This window comes from Nicotiana tabacum, chromosome 19 (genome assembly GCF_000715075.1).
Source record: "Nicotiana tabacum cultivar K326 chromosome 19, ASM71507v2, whole genome shotgun sequence".
Taxonomy (NCBI): Eukaryota; Viridiplantae; Streptophyta; class Magnoliopsida; order Solanales; family Solanaceae; genus Nicotiana; species Nicotiana tabacum.
Window position 1 is genome coordinate 1362544 of NC_134098.1, and position 13622 is coordinate 1376165.

At 40.2% G+C, this 13622-nt stretch overlaps 1 protein-coding gene across 1 annotated transcript; it reads left to right on the plus strand.

Moving 5' to 3' along the window:
• Positions 1–262: 262 nt before the first annotated feature.
• Positions 263–11527, plus strand: LOC107790807 (uncharacterized). The gene is made up of 4 exons (XM_016612775.2): positions 263–422; positions 3021–3128; positions 3459–3626; positions 11097–11527. Exons 1-4 carry the CDS (start codon positions 321–323, stop codon positions 11217–11219), a joined length of 501 nt encoding a protein of 166 aa, XP_016468261.1. The 5' UTR covers positions 263–320; the 3' UTR covers positions 11220–11527.
• Positions 11528–13622: the final 2095 nt, after the last annotated feature.

The following is a 13622-nucleotide window of genomic DNA, read 5'->3' on the forward strand; positions in this document are numbered from 1 at the left end:
ATATATATATATATATATATATATATATATATATATATATATATATATATAGCTAATTATAAGATATCTTATTTATTAATTCAAATAAATAGAGTAACCCACCAATTAATTCAAAATTTAAAATTTAAAAGGTTTTTTAGTTAGAAAAGTAGTTTGTTTTGTCCTAATGCCATTTGACTTTTTGTGATTATGCCTCCCAAAACAAAATAGTGGAGTATATATTTACTCATTTACCCTTCACCAGGGCATAAATATCTAATCTTCCTCATCACGCTTCTCCATTTTCGAGAACAATTAGAGAGAAATTCAAAGCAGAAAAAATGGTGAATTTCTTGTTGGCGATCACGGCGGAGCTTGAGAATCTCACTAACCTTCAGCCGCAAGGCGGTTGTACTGATCCTGACTTCCCTTACCACTTCAAGGTCTCCGTCTAAACGCCGTTAATTTTTCAGTTGCTCTATCGCATTTGTATGTCTATGTGATTTCTCGATTAAGTTTGATCTAATTGATGTGTGTGTGTGTATATTTACGCATATGGAGAGTAAACTACACTTACTCTAACTAATGACTCTAAAATACAGGATTACTTTTGCTTATTACGTGTTTATTTAGGTCTATTCAGGTAACTCATTGCATTGTGTGTGTGTGTATTTACACATAGTGAGTAAACTGCACTTACTCTAACTAATGACTCTAAAATACTGGATTACTTTTGCTTATTAGGTGTTTATTTAGGTCTATTCAGGTAGCTCATTGCAGTGTGTGTGTTTTGTCTGCGTATGTGTGATTCAGGTAGTTACTCTATTGCATGATGTCTATGTGATTTCTCCTTAAAAATTTGGTTTAATTATTTTTGACTCAATAGTAGATGTGCGTGTGTTTATATTTAGACATATATAGAGTAAACTGCACTTACTCTAACTAATGACTCTAAAATACTGGATTACTTCTACTTATTAGGTGTTTATTTAGACCTAAACGCCTCTAAATGTTGGAGTTACTCTAATGCTACGTGTATGTGATTTATCGATATAGGCTGCACTTACTGTAACTAAACTCTAAATACTGGATTATTTTTTTAGGTGTTTATTAGGGTTATTCAGGTAGCTCATTGCTATTTCATCTTCGTATTCTTCATTTTCATGATTTTCGCTGTCAAATGATCGGGTTTTTTTTCTCTCTAAAATTTTAGTTGCTCTATTGCTATGTCTGTGTGATTTCTAGATGAAGATTTGATATACTTGATGTCGACTCTATAGTAAATGTGGATCTAGTCATTTTGACAGCTTTATGTGAACTACTGCTAACATACTTATGTTTTTTTTTGGTGTGTGTGTGTGATTGTTGATATTATGTGATTTTTTCCATGAAGATTGATCTAACTGACGATGCATTCTAGCTATTTGCTTATGGCTATCTGATAGCTCATTCCAATTTTATCTTCTCATTCGTCAATTTTGTGATTTTTTCTTTGTCAAACTATCTCTCTTTTTCCTAATTACAATTTTAGCTTCATAATTTTTGTGTCTATTTTGCTTGTGTTCTGTATGAAGTCTTTTTTTGACGCAAATAAATCCTAGCATTACATTAGTGCTGGTATTACAAGAGTGAGTAGAGAATCTGCACAAAAAAGACCTTTATACAAAAGAAGGTGAAGTCCCTATCACACTATTTTCCTCGTATGCATTATCCAACTTACACCAAAGTGCCAACTGCCTTAAACATTTGCATTTCAGGACCTGCATTGCAGTAGATCTGCCCTCGAGACATCTTTGATTTTTCTCCTTCCATACAGTCCCCAATACAGAAGATGGAATAGTTCTCCATATTTTGAGCTCTTTGTTCCTTGTATCCCCAACAGCTTAAGAGTTCCTTGACTGGTGGGGGACCCATTTTACACCAAAGAGATTTGGAAAAAGGCCCCAAAGCTGTCTGCAATGCAGTAATCTAGGAGCATATGACTGCCGTAGTGCTTTTCCCCGTATCGTCATACTTCTGATAGCAGCTGCTGCAAAATTTTACTCCTCTCAGTTGCAAATTTACTTGTACCAGGCATCATAGTATAAAGTCCAGCAAAAACATGCAACATCTAGTGGGACATTAGCTCTCTATATTTGTCTCGAAGGCAGGAATGCTTTTCTTGTGTACCTCTGCTTCTTAGAGCTTTCTAGCAAGATTTTTCAGAGAAGGTACATTCCGTCCATTCCACATTATAAAGTTTGGTTCCTTTGGTCTTCATAAGGCTTGCTCTAACTCATGAAGCAAAAGGGCCATTCTGCTGAAAAGTGGACTTCTGAAGCCCTAGTTCCATGCATTTCCTTTCCTCAATTGAGCAATAGTTGCCTTTGAGATGTTGCTAAGACTGAATTGATCAGGAAACTTCAATTTAGTGGCAAACGTCCCAGCCATGAATCCTGCCAAAACTGTAGCATTCTACCATATCCCACTTTAACTGCAATATATTCCTATTAAACAAATATCGCAGCTTGGAGATGTGATTCCAGACACTTACATCGTAACTATACCAGTGTGCCATGGCCTTTCCTTATTTCGATTGAAATTGAATTACCCTTTTCCAAACTTTTCCAAAGGTTTACCTCTTCCTCTGAATACCTTCAAAGCCATTTTATAATCGAGCTATTGTTATGTAGTTGAAGGTTTCTTATCCCAAGGCCACCTTTTCTTTTATCTTTTAATGTTATTTCCCACTGTATGAAATCTTATTACTTAGTTTTAAATTATGTGCCACTTTTTCCATGTTAAGACGTTCTGAAATGTTACACCATCTCGTGTGAACCTTGTTTCATTTTATTTTTAATGTGTACTACTTTCGCTCTGTATCTTTTTAGATATGCTACTACTTAAATTTCCTTTCAACTATGTTCGTATGAGATAGTGTTGTTTCCCTAAGTTATTTTTTTACTGCTTTTGCCTGATGAAATTATCCATTTCTTGTCCTCCATTAATATTTATTTTATAGTCCATTAAATGCTTTCTTTTTCTTTAAATAAATTGTGCAGCTGAAGTGTGGCAATTGTGGCGAGATCACCCAAAAGGAGACTTGCGTGATCTTGGGTGGCACTGTTCCTCTTCCCATAGGCAAGGGCACGACCCACCTTATTCAGAAGGTGACCCATCCTCCTGTTACCTTATCTTTGACAATATTTATACTGCTTAGAGAGATATTGATGTACTCTGAATGTTCTATGTGTTAATATAGATATGAAAAACACAGTGAACTTAATTCAGCTAGTTATCTTTGACTGCCTCTATCTGCTTTTTCTTAGTTGTATCACTTTGAATAACTTTAATATCCTTAAAGTCTATTTTGAACTCAGTTATTCTTTTTTTTTTCATTTTTCTTTGATGTTCTGTTGCTATTACAACTCTTCTTCGTTATTATCGTTGCTGTATCAGGCATGATTGATTATTAAGTGCTTTGTGACTTCTGCTTTCAGTGTAAGTTCTGTAGCAGGGATGGTACAGTAACCATGATCACTGGCCGAGGCCGCCCACTGACTCACGGTGATAGTCAAGCTGGAAAATATGCACCCCTGATGTTATTTGAGTGCAGGGGTTTTGAGCCTCTGGATTTTGCTTTCCTGGGAGAATGGCAAGCTGAATCGGTAAGCTTTTCCCTTGCTTCCTGGTTTGGTATTTCCTAATGTAGAGATATTCATTACCGCAACGTTGTAGAAATATTATATGTAAGCATAAAGTTTTTTGCCCTATTGTTTCCTACACGTGTTCCTGAATTGTATGCTGGGATTCCTTGAATAAATTTATTGTTTCTTTAAACCAGGTGATGAATCTCCTAATTAACTTCTTGAAAAGCATTCTTCTAGTACATTCTACCTCTATTATGTCTAGTCATTCATAGCGCATTCCATTCTAAATCATGAACGAGTAAAGAAAACATAAACTACAATTTCATCAGACAGCAGCGATAATAACCAGAGAGAAGTGTTCCCATCGCAACAGTGCCATCACAACAGTGCTTCCTATGGCCGAGCCTCTTCCATCTCTTCTTCTTCCTAATTTTCCACCACACCCAAGCTCCCCGCGTCCAAACCCCAGTAAATTTCTCCGGCAACTAAGCTCTCACGCGCCGCCAACTCGCGTGTCTTTCCGGTGAGATTTCAGCCACGCATAGCCTTTTCTGGCGACTTTTCAAATTTTTTTCTTCAGACAGCCTCTTCTCGAGGCATTTCCGAGCCATCCCGTGCCAGTTTCACCAAATTTCGACGACTTTTTCTTTTTCCGGCCTTTAAACCCCAGTTTCTGACGATTGTTTCCTTTGTTCAGTACGAGAAAACCTTCCTCCCTTCATATATATTGTTTTCATCCATTGTGAATACTGTTATCCCGACTATTGAGGCTTTTTCCGGCCAGTTTTTCCGGGACAACCACATTTAGAATATGATGGATTGCACAGAGAGCTCTTTTTTCTCCATAGAATCTAGAAAACTGGAAAACATGTCTTTTATGAAAGCTGTCTCTTGGCCAACCCTAGAACTTGGGGGAAGATGTCATCGAAAGCTCGACGTAGGACAGGAGCCGCACTTCACGCTGTCCGAGGAGCACACCCTCAGGCGCAAGGGTTTCTTGGAATCTAGCCTCATTGGGTCTTTCTCCAAATGGGTTGGTTCTCCGGAGGCTGTTAGGAACTGGGCAGCAGAGGCATGGAACGTCAAGGACGGGCTGAAAATATCGCAATTGGGGGACACACAATATCTCTTTCGTTTTGTTGACAAGTCTCAAGCTTCGGAAATTCTTGTCAGAGAAAACATGTGGTTCGATGGGAACTTTTTAAATCTAGACAGATGGATGGAGCATGATGGGTGTCTTGACCCTCGCTTCACTGGCGAAACATTGGTGGTCAACATGGTGGGTCTCCCGGTGCATCTTTGGTGTCTTGACCTATTCAAGAAGATAGGGGAAATCTGTGGGGGTTTTATTGATGTCACTTGCAGTTTATACGATCTCTCGCGAGTGAGGATTGTGGTGAGGAAAGGAGGCAGAATCCCTGTCTCCACTGTGGTGGAAGATGGCTACTTGAGTTATAGGGTTTGGTTGAGCCCTGAATTTCGCCCTATCTTTATGCCTGTGATAGCAACGGAAGAAAATGGAAGGTCAGATAGAAGGGAGGGGAGGGGAAATCAGTCTCTGAGGGGAGGAGAGGGTTCACTGGATTAAGCCGGAATCAAACGTTAGGTCGAGAAGAGACGGGAGGTTTGAAATTGGGGGAGGAAGACAATTTTAACAGGAGGAGAAGACGTGAATGGGTCAGTGAGGCGGGCTGGAAAGGCAGAATGGGACGGTCCTCTTCTACTTATCATAGGGTCGGGCATGTTTTCAGCAAGTATAGTCCTGGGCCTCCTCACATGGGCCCAGCAACTTTCCCCAATTCCATTAGAATTGATCCTAAGGGCCCCAGTTTATTTCAAGTTGTGCATGATAAGGCTCCTAAGCATATGGGAACAGTCGTTCCTCCTTCCTCTGGCCAAGGTGCTTCACACAGTGTCACTCCTTCACCGAGCTCTAGTGACATGTGCCCTTCTACGATGGACGCTGCTGCAGGGGCAGAACCGGCTAAGGATGGTGCTGTTAATCCACGGCCCCCCGCCTCTGATGGACCCGGTTCCAACAACCCCTCACCTGCTACTGGGCTTAGTTGTGCTGAGGCCACACTTAAAGCTTCTTCTTCTTCTAGGGAGATTGTTGAGCATTCCCCAATTGATGTTAGTGTCGGACCAATATTTTTAGTTAATATGCCGCAAAAGGTTCCGTGCTCTCTTCCGCCATGCTACCCTACTGATGGTTCTGGACATTCCTATAGCAGCGGGGTGTTAATTTCAGAGGTTGCTGACCCCCAAGGAAACAGTGAGGCCCTTTCGGAGGTTAAAACTCCTAGTGCTAGCAATGCTATGGTCTTGTATTTCTCTGGTAGTAGCAAGGAAAGAGTACATATAGAAGAAGCCTGCTTAATTTCGTCAAGGATTGGAGGAGGGGATATGCCTTTTTGGATGGAGGATAAACTATTAAACTTTGGGAAGTTTCTAGGTGTTTCTGTTGAAGGGAACGAAGATAGGGTGTTAGAACTATTGAGGGAGATTGAACAACAATCTTTTTACGATAGTGCAAAGAGGGAGTTGGGTAAAAGTGTTAAGCAAAATAACTTAGGGGATGTAGTGGTGTATCAGAGAAGAGGGCGAGTGTGTGACAAAGAGAAAGGGGACCTCAGCTAGGGGTGGGTGGGGAAATGGGGGCTATTGTTGCTTATGGAAGTTAAGATCCTTTCATGGAATGTGAGGGGGATGAATGACCCAAACAAAAGGGCCATCATCAAAGTGGGAGTTAGGGAGTGGGGTGCCAACCTAGTTTGTTTTCAGGAGACCAAAATGGAAGTTTTGTCGGATGCGATCGTGAGAAGTGTCTGGGGAGGTAGCTGGGTGAAATATGACTGGGTCCCAGCAGTGGGAAGTGCCGGGGGCATCCTACTTATGTGGGATGATAGAAGCTTGGAGGTAAAGGAGATTAGGAAGGGAGTTTTCTCTTTGGCAGCTCTCGTCAAAGATAGAGTGAGTGGGGATTTGGGGGAGTGTATGGGCCGGTAGGGAAAGGGTCCAAGGTGTCTTTCTGGGAGGAACTGGCCAATATTATGGGGGAATGGGACATTCCATGGGTTCTAGGGGGAGACTTTAACACTATTAGATTCCCGGAGGAGAGATTAGGGGGTAGTGTGATTTCGAGGGCCATGGAGGAGTTTTCTGACTTTATCAATGATCACTTTCTCATTGACCTTCCTCTGTCACGGGAAAGGTTTACTTGGTCCAGGGCGGAGGATTCCAACTCAAGGTCTAGACTTGATAGATTCCTGACATCTCCCTCATGAGATGAGCTGGTGCCGAATGTGCTGCAGATTCTTTTACCTAGGCTGACTTCAGATCATTTGCCTATTTTGCTAGATGGATGCAGATGGAGGGGGGTGCGTGTTCCCTTCCAATTCGAAAACATGTGGTTGAAAGTGTCAGGATTCTGTGACAAGGTGAAAGAATGGTGGACAAGCTATGGGGTATCAGGGACACCTTCATACCGTCTTTCGAAGAAACTCAAATTGCTCGAGGGAGATATTATTAGGTGGAATAAGGAGGTTTATGGGAGGGTAGAGGTTAAAATGAGGGAGCTTATGCATGAATTGGGGGATTTAGAAAGAGGGGAAGGGGCGGGGGAGTTAGACGAATCTGAGAAAGAGAGATTGGGGGAGGTTAAGAGGGAAATAGTCGAGTTAGCAATAGCTCAGGAGACTAGTTGGCGGCAAAAATCGAGGGCGCTCTGGCTAAAGGAGGGGGATTCGAATACCAAGTATTTCCATAGGGTGGCGGTCGCAAATCGAAGGAGAAACTTCATAGAGTCCTTAGTTGTGGATGGGGTGAGGATTGAGGGAGAGGAGGAGGTAAAAGGGGCGATAGCAGGGTTTTATGAGAACTTATATAAAGAGGAAGTTAGTTGGAGGCCGACTTTGGGGGGAATAGAGTTCAACCATATAGGGGAGGGAGACATCGAGTGGCTAGAAAGGGTTTTCGAGGAGGAGGAGGTGCACGAGGCTGTGTCGTGTTGTGCTGGTGATAAGGCCCCCGGGCCTGATGGTTTCTCCTTGGCTTTCTTTAAGCTCTTTTGGGACACCATCAAGGTGGAGTTGATGGAAACCATTGAATACTTCCATGCGAATGGTGTTTTCGAGAGAAGTATCAATGCTTCCTTTATTACTATTGTGCCTAAGAAAGAAGGTGCATCTTGTATCAGAGACTACAAGCATATTAGTCTAGTGGGGAGCATTTACAAGATTATTTCTAAAGTGCTTTCCAACAGACTTAAGAAGGTTCTTGACATGACTGTTTCGTCCTCCCAGAATGCGTTTGTGGAAGGTAGGCAGATCCTGGATGCTGCCTTGGTGGCAAATGAACTTGTAGACTCTAGAAGGAAAAATAGAGAACCCGGCTTACTATGCAAGTTAGATCTTGAGAAGGCTTTCGACCATGTCAATTGGAAGTTCCTGGACTTCATTATGATGCGGATGGGGTTTGGGGAAAGATGGAGGGGATGGATAAAGTTCTGCATTTCCTCAGTCAGATTCTCTGTCTTGGTTAATGGTAGCCCATGTGGTTTCTTTGGCAGCTCCAGGGGTCTCTGGCAAGGTGACCCCCTATCCCCCATGTTATTCATTCTAGTGATGGATGCTCTGAGCAAAATGATGGATCGTGCGGCGGGCAGAGGTTTCTTGAGAGGATTCTCAGCTCCGATTGGGGTGCTCAGTGCCCGAAGAGTCTCACATTTGCTTTTTGTGGATGACACATTGGTTTTCTGTGATACCGATATGGATCAGTTGACCTACCGGAAACAGGTCCTGCAGTGGTTTCAGTTAGTATCAGGACTTAAAATCAACATCGGCAAGTGTGAGATTTTCCCGGTAGGTGAGGTTATTAATATTGATGCCTTGTCTAGTGTTCTCAGATGCAAGGTGGGCTCCCTTCCCACTACTTACCTGGGCCTCCCTTTGGGCGCTTCATATAAGGATACTACGGTTTGGAATCCAGTGATCGAGCGGGTTGAAAAAAGATTAGCAGGGTGGCAGAAACGGTATTTGTCAAAAGGAGGTAAGGAAGTGCTTATCAAAAGCACTTTATCGAGTATGCCCACCTATTACTTATCCCTGTTGCAAGCACCGGTGAGCATCACAGAAAAACTGGAGCGACTTCAAAGGAACTTTCTGTGGGATGCGGCGGATCGAACTAGAAAGTTTCATCTAGTGAATTGGCAGACAGTCACTTCCCCAAATAAGTGGGGTGGACTTGGAGTGAAAGATCTTAGGGTATTTAACAGAGCTTTAATGGGAAAGTGGCTGTGGAGATTCGGGGTAGAAGAGCATGCTCTATGGAGGGAGGTCATAGTAGAAAAGTACGATTTAATGGGAGGGGGTTGGAGGACCAAGGCGATCACAACACCTTTCGGGTGTGGCATGTGGAGGAGTATCATGAAGAATTGGGAAGCATTCAGTGGCAACATCACTTACAGGGTAGGAGATGGAAGGAGAATCAGCTTTTGGAATCATAGGTGGTGTGGAGAGGATACTCTGAGGGTCTCCTTCCTCCACGTCTTCAGAGTTTCAAACCAGAAGGAACTGATGGTCCAACAGATTCGCAAGGAGCATGAAGGAGGGGTAGTATGGGACCTCTCATTCAGGAGGAACATGCAAGATTGAGAGATTGCGGAGCTTCAAGTCTTGTTGGCACTGCTATTCGGGCAAGACATGCTCCAGCCATTCTGCGACTATTGGAGATGGGGCTTGCGTGGCGATGGTTTGTTCACTGTAAAGTTCTTTTACCAGAGTATGTTGGTGAGAGAGGAGACCACTTTTCCATACTACTCGATCTGGATTCCTAGGGCGCCCACGAAGGTGTGCTTTTTTGCATGGCTAGCGGCAAGGGAAGTGATCTTTGACTGCTGAAAATCTCCGAAAGAGGGGAATTACACTTGTTAGTTGGTGCTACATGTGTAAGAGCTCTGGGGAAGAAGTTGATCACCTTATGTTGCATTGCCCTGTGTCCTCTGCATTGTGGAGGTCAATCCTGAATCTTTTTGGTGTTCAATGGGTGATGCCAAGTTAGCTGGGGCGGTTTTCGTAGAAGAAGAAAGCAAAAGGAGTGGAAATTCGCCCCGTTAGCTCTCATGTGGGTAGTATGGGGGGAGAGAAATAGGAGAGCTTTTGAGGAGATTGAGTCTCCTTTTTCACATCTTAAGAATAACCTTTTTTCTTTGATCGCTTTTTGGTGCACTCATTTAGCCCCTACTTGTATGGAAGATTGGGCGTCTTTTGTAGAGAATCATGTTCTGATGTAAATTCTCTACGTCTTTGGTATACTTCGTGTACACGGGAGTTCTCTCCCTCTTGATTAATACAATTACCTTATCAAAAAAAAAAAAATCATGAACGAGTCTTCTTCTCTTTCCTACAGAGTGGATACTAGAGTGTTATGCTTATTCCAATAGGTCTTCAATTTTGAAATTGTCTTCGGAATATCAACTTGAAATTCAATTTCCACTTAAGAGAAGCATGCTTTCTGCTTGTCTCCAGCCTTTCCTCCCACCCTTCCAGTGACGTCATTGTCTTGATAAGTGATGATTATCATCCTTGGATATGATCGCTGCCTAAGCTCAAATGCCTTTTTTTTTTTTTTTCTTTTCTGTTTCTTAAGGGGATCTAATTTTGACTAGGTTATGAACTGCACAAAATGCCATCCATATGTTTGTGCGGTTGAACGTATTCACAAGCATAATGGGCCTGATTATGGGAGATCAGTGAATTTTATGGTGCTTAAGAAGATACTAATTGGACCATCTTCTCATCTTTGTGAAGCATCTGAAGACCATTTGTGAGGCACTGGATATGTCCTGTACTTTAGGTTGTTAACTTGTGAAGTTTCTTTGCCCAGGATGCTTTGGACCTTATGCTATTCTGCATGTTTCTTCTTGATATAACCCTAAGTCCCTAACCACCCACCCGAACCCCAAAACACACCCTCTACTACGTATGATCCATCTCTTTTATAAGATTTATGGTAATATGTATTTACTAAAAAAAGGAAAGATTTATGGTATTACATGCTTGTGACAGCAATAAGTACAGTTTCATGCAGAACTTGACATATGGGTAAAACCACTGTAAGGTTTACACTAGTTATGCACTTCCTTCCTGTTTGCAATTGACAGGAAAGTTTAACCTGTTGTAATGCTATTAATACTTGCTTACATCTGCTTCTGGCTATTCGATGACATTTTTGGATCCACTCTTAACTCCTAGAATTGTACGGGTATAAACTTGACTGATTTTGGTCTGATGACATACGAAATGATTAACATCCATTGTTTTGTTGAATTTATTTCTACGTGGCATACTTGTGAACCTTCTTGTGAGATTTTCTCTGTAGCAATCCTTTTAGGTTGCTGAAGACACTTGCAGTTAGGTTTTATGTCCAATTCTAAGGTTGTGTTATGGGAAGTGTGGAGCCAGTTCTAATGTGATACGTTTAATGCAGCTTGAGGGAACAAAATTTGAAGGCATCGATTTGTCTGGAGATGAGTTTGCTGACTATGATGAAAAAGGCGAGTATCCAGTGATGATTTCCAACCCTCGTGCCACTTTTAATGTAGTGAAGTAGATTCTCCATTGCTCTAATTTCTGCTATTGGTACATAGAGAGGAAAGTATAACTGTTTTGTACTGTCAAAGTGTGTAAAAGTTGCTAACTACTGAGGATGGGAGTGTTAGTTTTCAATGTACATTGAACGCAAACTACTTGCACGAGCTTACTGTTGGAGTCATGATGGTTACATTCATGAACAAGCCCATTGTTACTATGCCAATATTATCTCTCAGGCTTCTTTGAAAGAGCCAATCTTGATTGTGTTGATGTGGCTGTTTTGGGTCTTTTTAGAAATTTAATATGAAAGCTGGCAAAACTTTTCCACTGGCTCTATAGTCTTTTCTCTGTGATTGTGTTGTTATATTAATGGATGTTCGTTAGCATATTATTTTCCCAAGCTCTATACTCTTACCGTGCTGTTGTTTAATTGCTTTTGTATGGGTCTTTTTGGTGATAACTAGTGCATATAAAAGATTACTGTACTCACTGCTTTTTTGAAACAATGGTTCGTACTTAGCCTAATTATATCTTTAAAACAATTCTTGAAATATCTATAACGTAGTTGGACAGTTTATGCTTTTGTAATTGTTTGCATGCAATATACCTCATCCCATATTCACAATACCGTGGCAAAGCATAATTTTTCTACCATATCAGTGAAGATTGACAATCGCTTAAAAGCATAGGTGCAATAAGGATAATTTTTCTACCATATCAGTGAAGATTGACATTCGCTTAAAAGCATAGGTGCAATAAGGACAAGTGAATGTGGTATTCTCTTGGTTTTCGATATCCAGTATCCGGATCAGCTTGCGTTTTACGGGATACCTGCCACCTCCCACAAGCAACAGGTATCAGGTAACTCTATTTATGAGAATAAATCACTTAGTATTTACCTCCGCTGGGATTTGAACCTGAAGCCTCATGATTCTCACCCACTTCATTGACCACTAGGCCACACCCTTAGTTGATAATTAGATACGGTCTACCTCTTCAACTATGGAACTTTACTAGAACTAAGTGTCCTACATTTTTTGCAATTTCTTCTTCTTAACTCAAATAAGAAGTGTGTTGTTGTTGCTGCACGTTTTTGTAGTTTCTGGAACCATTTCAACCTATATAACCTCTTAATAAATTCGTAAGACAACAACATGGTACTAAGAAATCAGAAGAACAAATTTAAGCGGGATTATCACTGAGTTCGAATTTCAATGGTCTCCCTAGTAAGTCTTCAGACTTTTCACTATTTCTTATCAGCAAACTAGGATGGTACATGGATCGGGTTAGTTCGATCCAATCCAAACCGATATAGTTGGTTTGATTTGATTTTTATCAAAATCAAATCAAACCAACTATATCGGTTTGGATTGGATCAGTTTTGTCGGATTTTCGGTTTTTTTTTTTTAATTACATGAATATATCTTACTTTGTTAAAGTTATGGATAAAGTTTTGATAAGTGAATATATGTTTACTAAATATTTAAAAAATTGACAAACATATGATCTATTAAAATATTCTAATGGGAGAATTTTTTTAGTAACACATGATAGTTATTTTCTTAGTCGTCTAACAATAACTTTCGTTAATGTACGCTTTCAAGGTTAACACATGAGAGGATCCCAAATATTTCGATATTTTTTAAAGAAAATTCAATATAAAGTCTTAAAAATATATATAAAAATTATATATTTATATGTCGGTTTGGTTCGGGTTTTTTTACTCAATACCAAACCAAGTCAAATCAAACCTGATCGAGTTTTTTAATCGGTTTGACTTGATTTTTCGGTTTGGTGCGATTTTCCGGTTCGGTTTGAACGCCCTCACAACAAACTAAAGAGAATTTTGGTAATTTTAGAGCCCGTTGCGCAAAATAATGTGAGAAATGTCCCATTTATAAGCCTGTTGCAGTATGTTTGTGATAGGTTAAGAAAATTCTACAAGAAAATGAAATTCATGGTAACTGTTGGAATGCTAAACTGTTTTCTTATGATCATCACTATATTATAAGTATGAATGACTCAAAATGAAAGTTAAATTACCAAATTGTCCTATAAAAGTTAAATGACTTTCTTTACCCTTCAAGCAAGTACTACTAAAGTAAAAAACATTATGCAAAAATGGAATTACAAATTCTAATAAAATTTTAAAATTTTTGGAGAATGTAAGGAGTTGCATTGAATAACTTAATAATAGGCTAAATTCATTTGGCTAATTTAATACACGGCAATTCATCTAGTGAATGTAAATTATTACCAATTAATTAATTATCCATTCAATATATACAAGGTTTATTTAGCATATATTGGCGATAGAGTTTGTTTTGATTTATGACATCCTACACTTATTATGCTCTTTAAATCACACTAAAATACAAGAACACTCATATTTTTTCTTCCGTTTAAAAATTTAGAAAGACAC

What these genes read in the sequence shown, in the direction of transcription:
- LOC107790807 (XM_016612775.2), top strand. Translation starts at nt 321, where the DNA reads ATGGTGAATTTCTTGTTGGCGATCACGGCGGAGCTTGAGAATCTCACT. An exon ending in ACTTCCCTTACCACTTCAAG is followed by an intron (nt 423 to 3,020) that starts GTCTCCGTCTAA and finishes TAAATTGTGCAG; the next exon opens with CTGAAGTGTGGCAATTGTGG. An exon ending in GAGAATGGCAAGCTGAATCG is followed by an intron (nt 3,627 to 11,096) that starts GTAAGCTTTTCC and finishes CGTTTAATGCAG; the next exon opens with CTTGAGGGAACAAAATTTGA.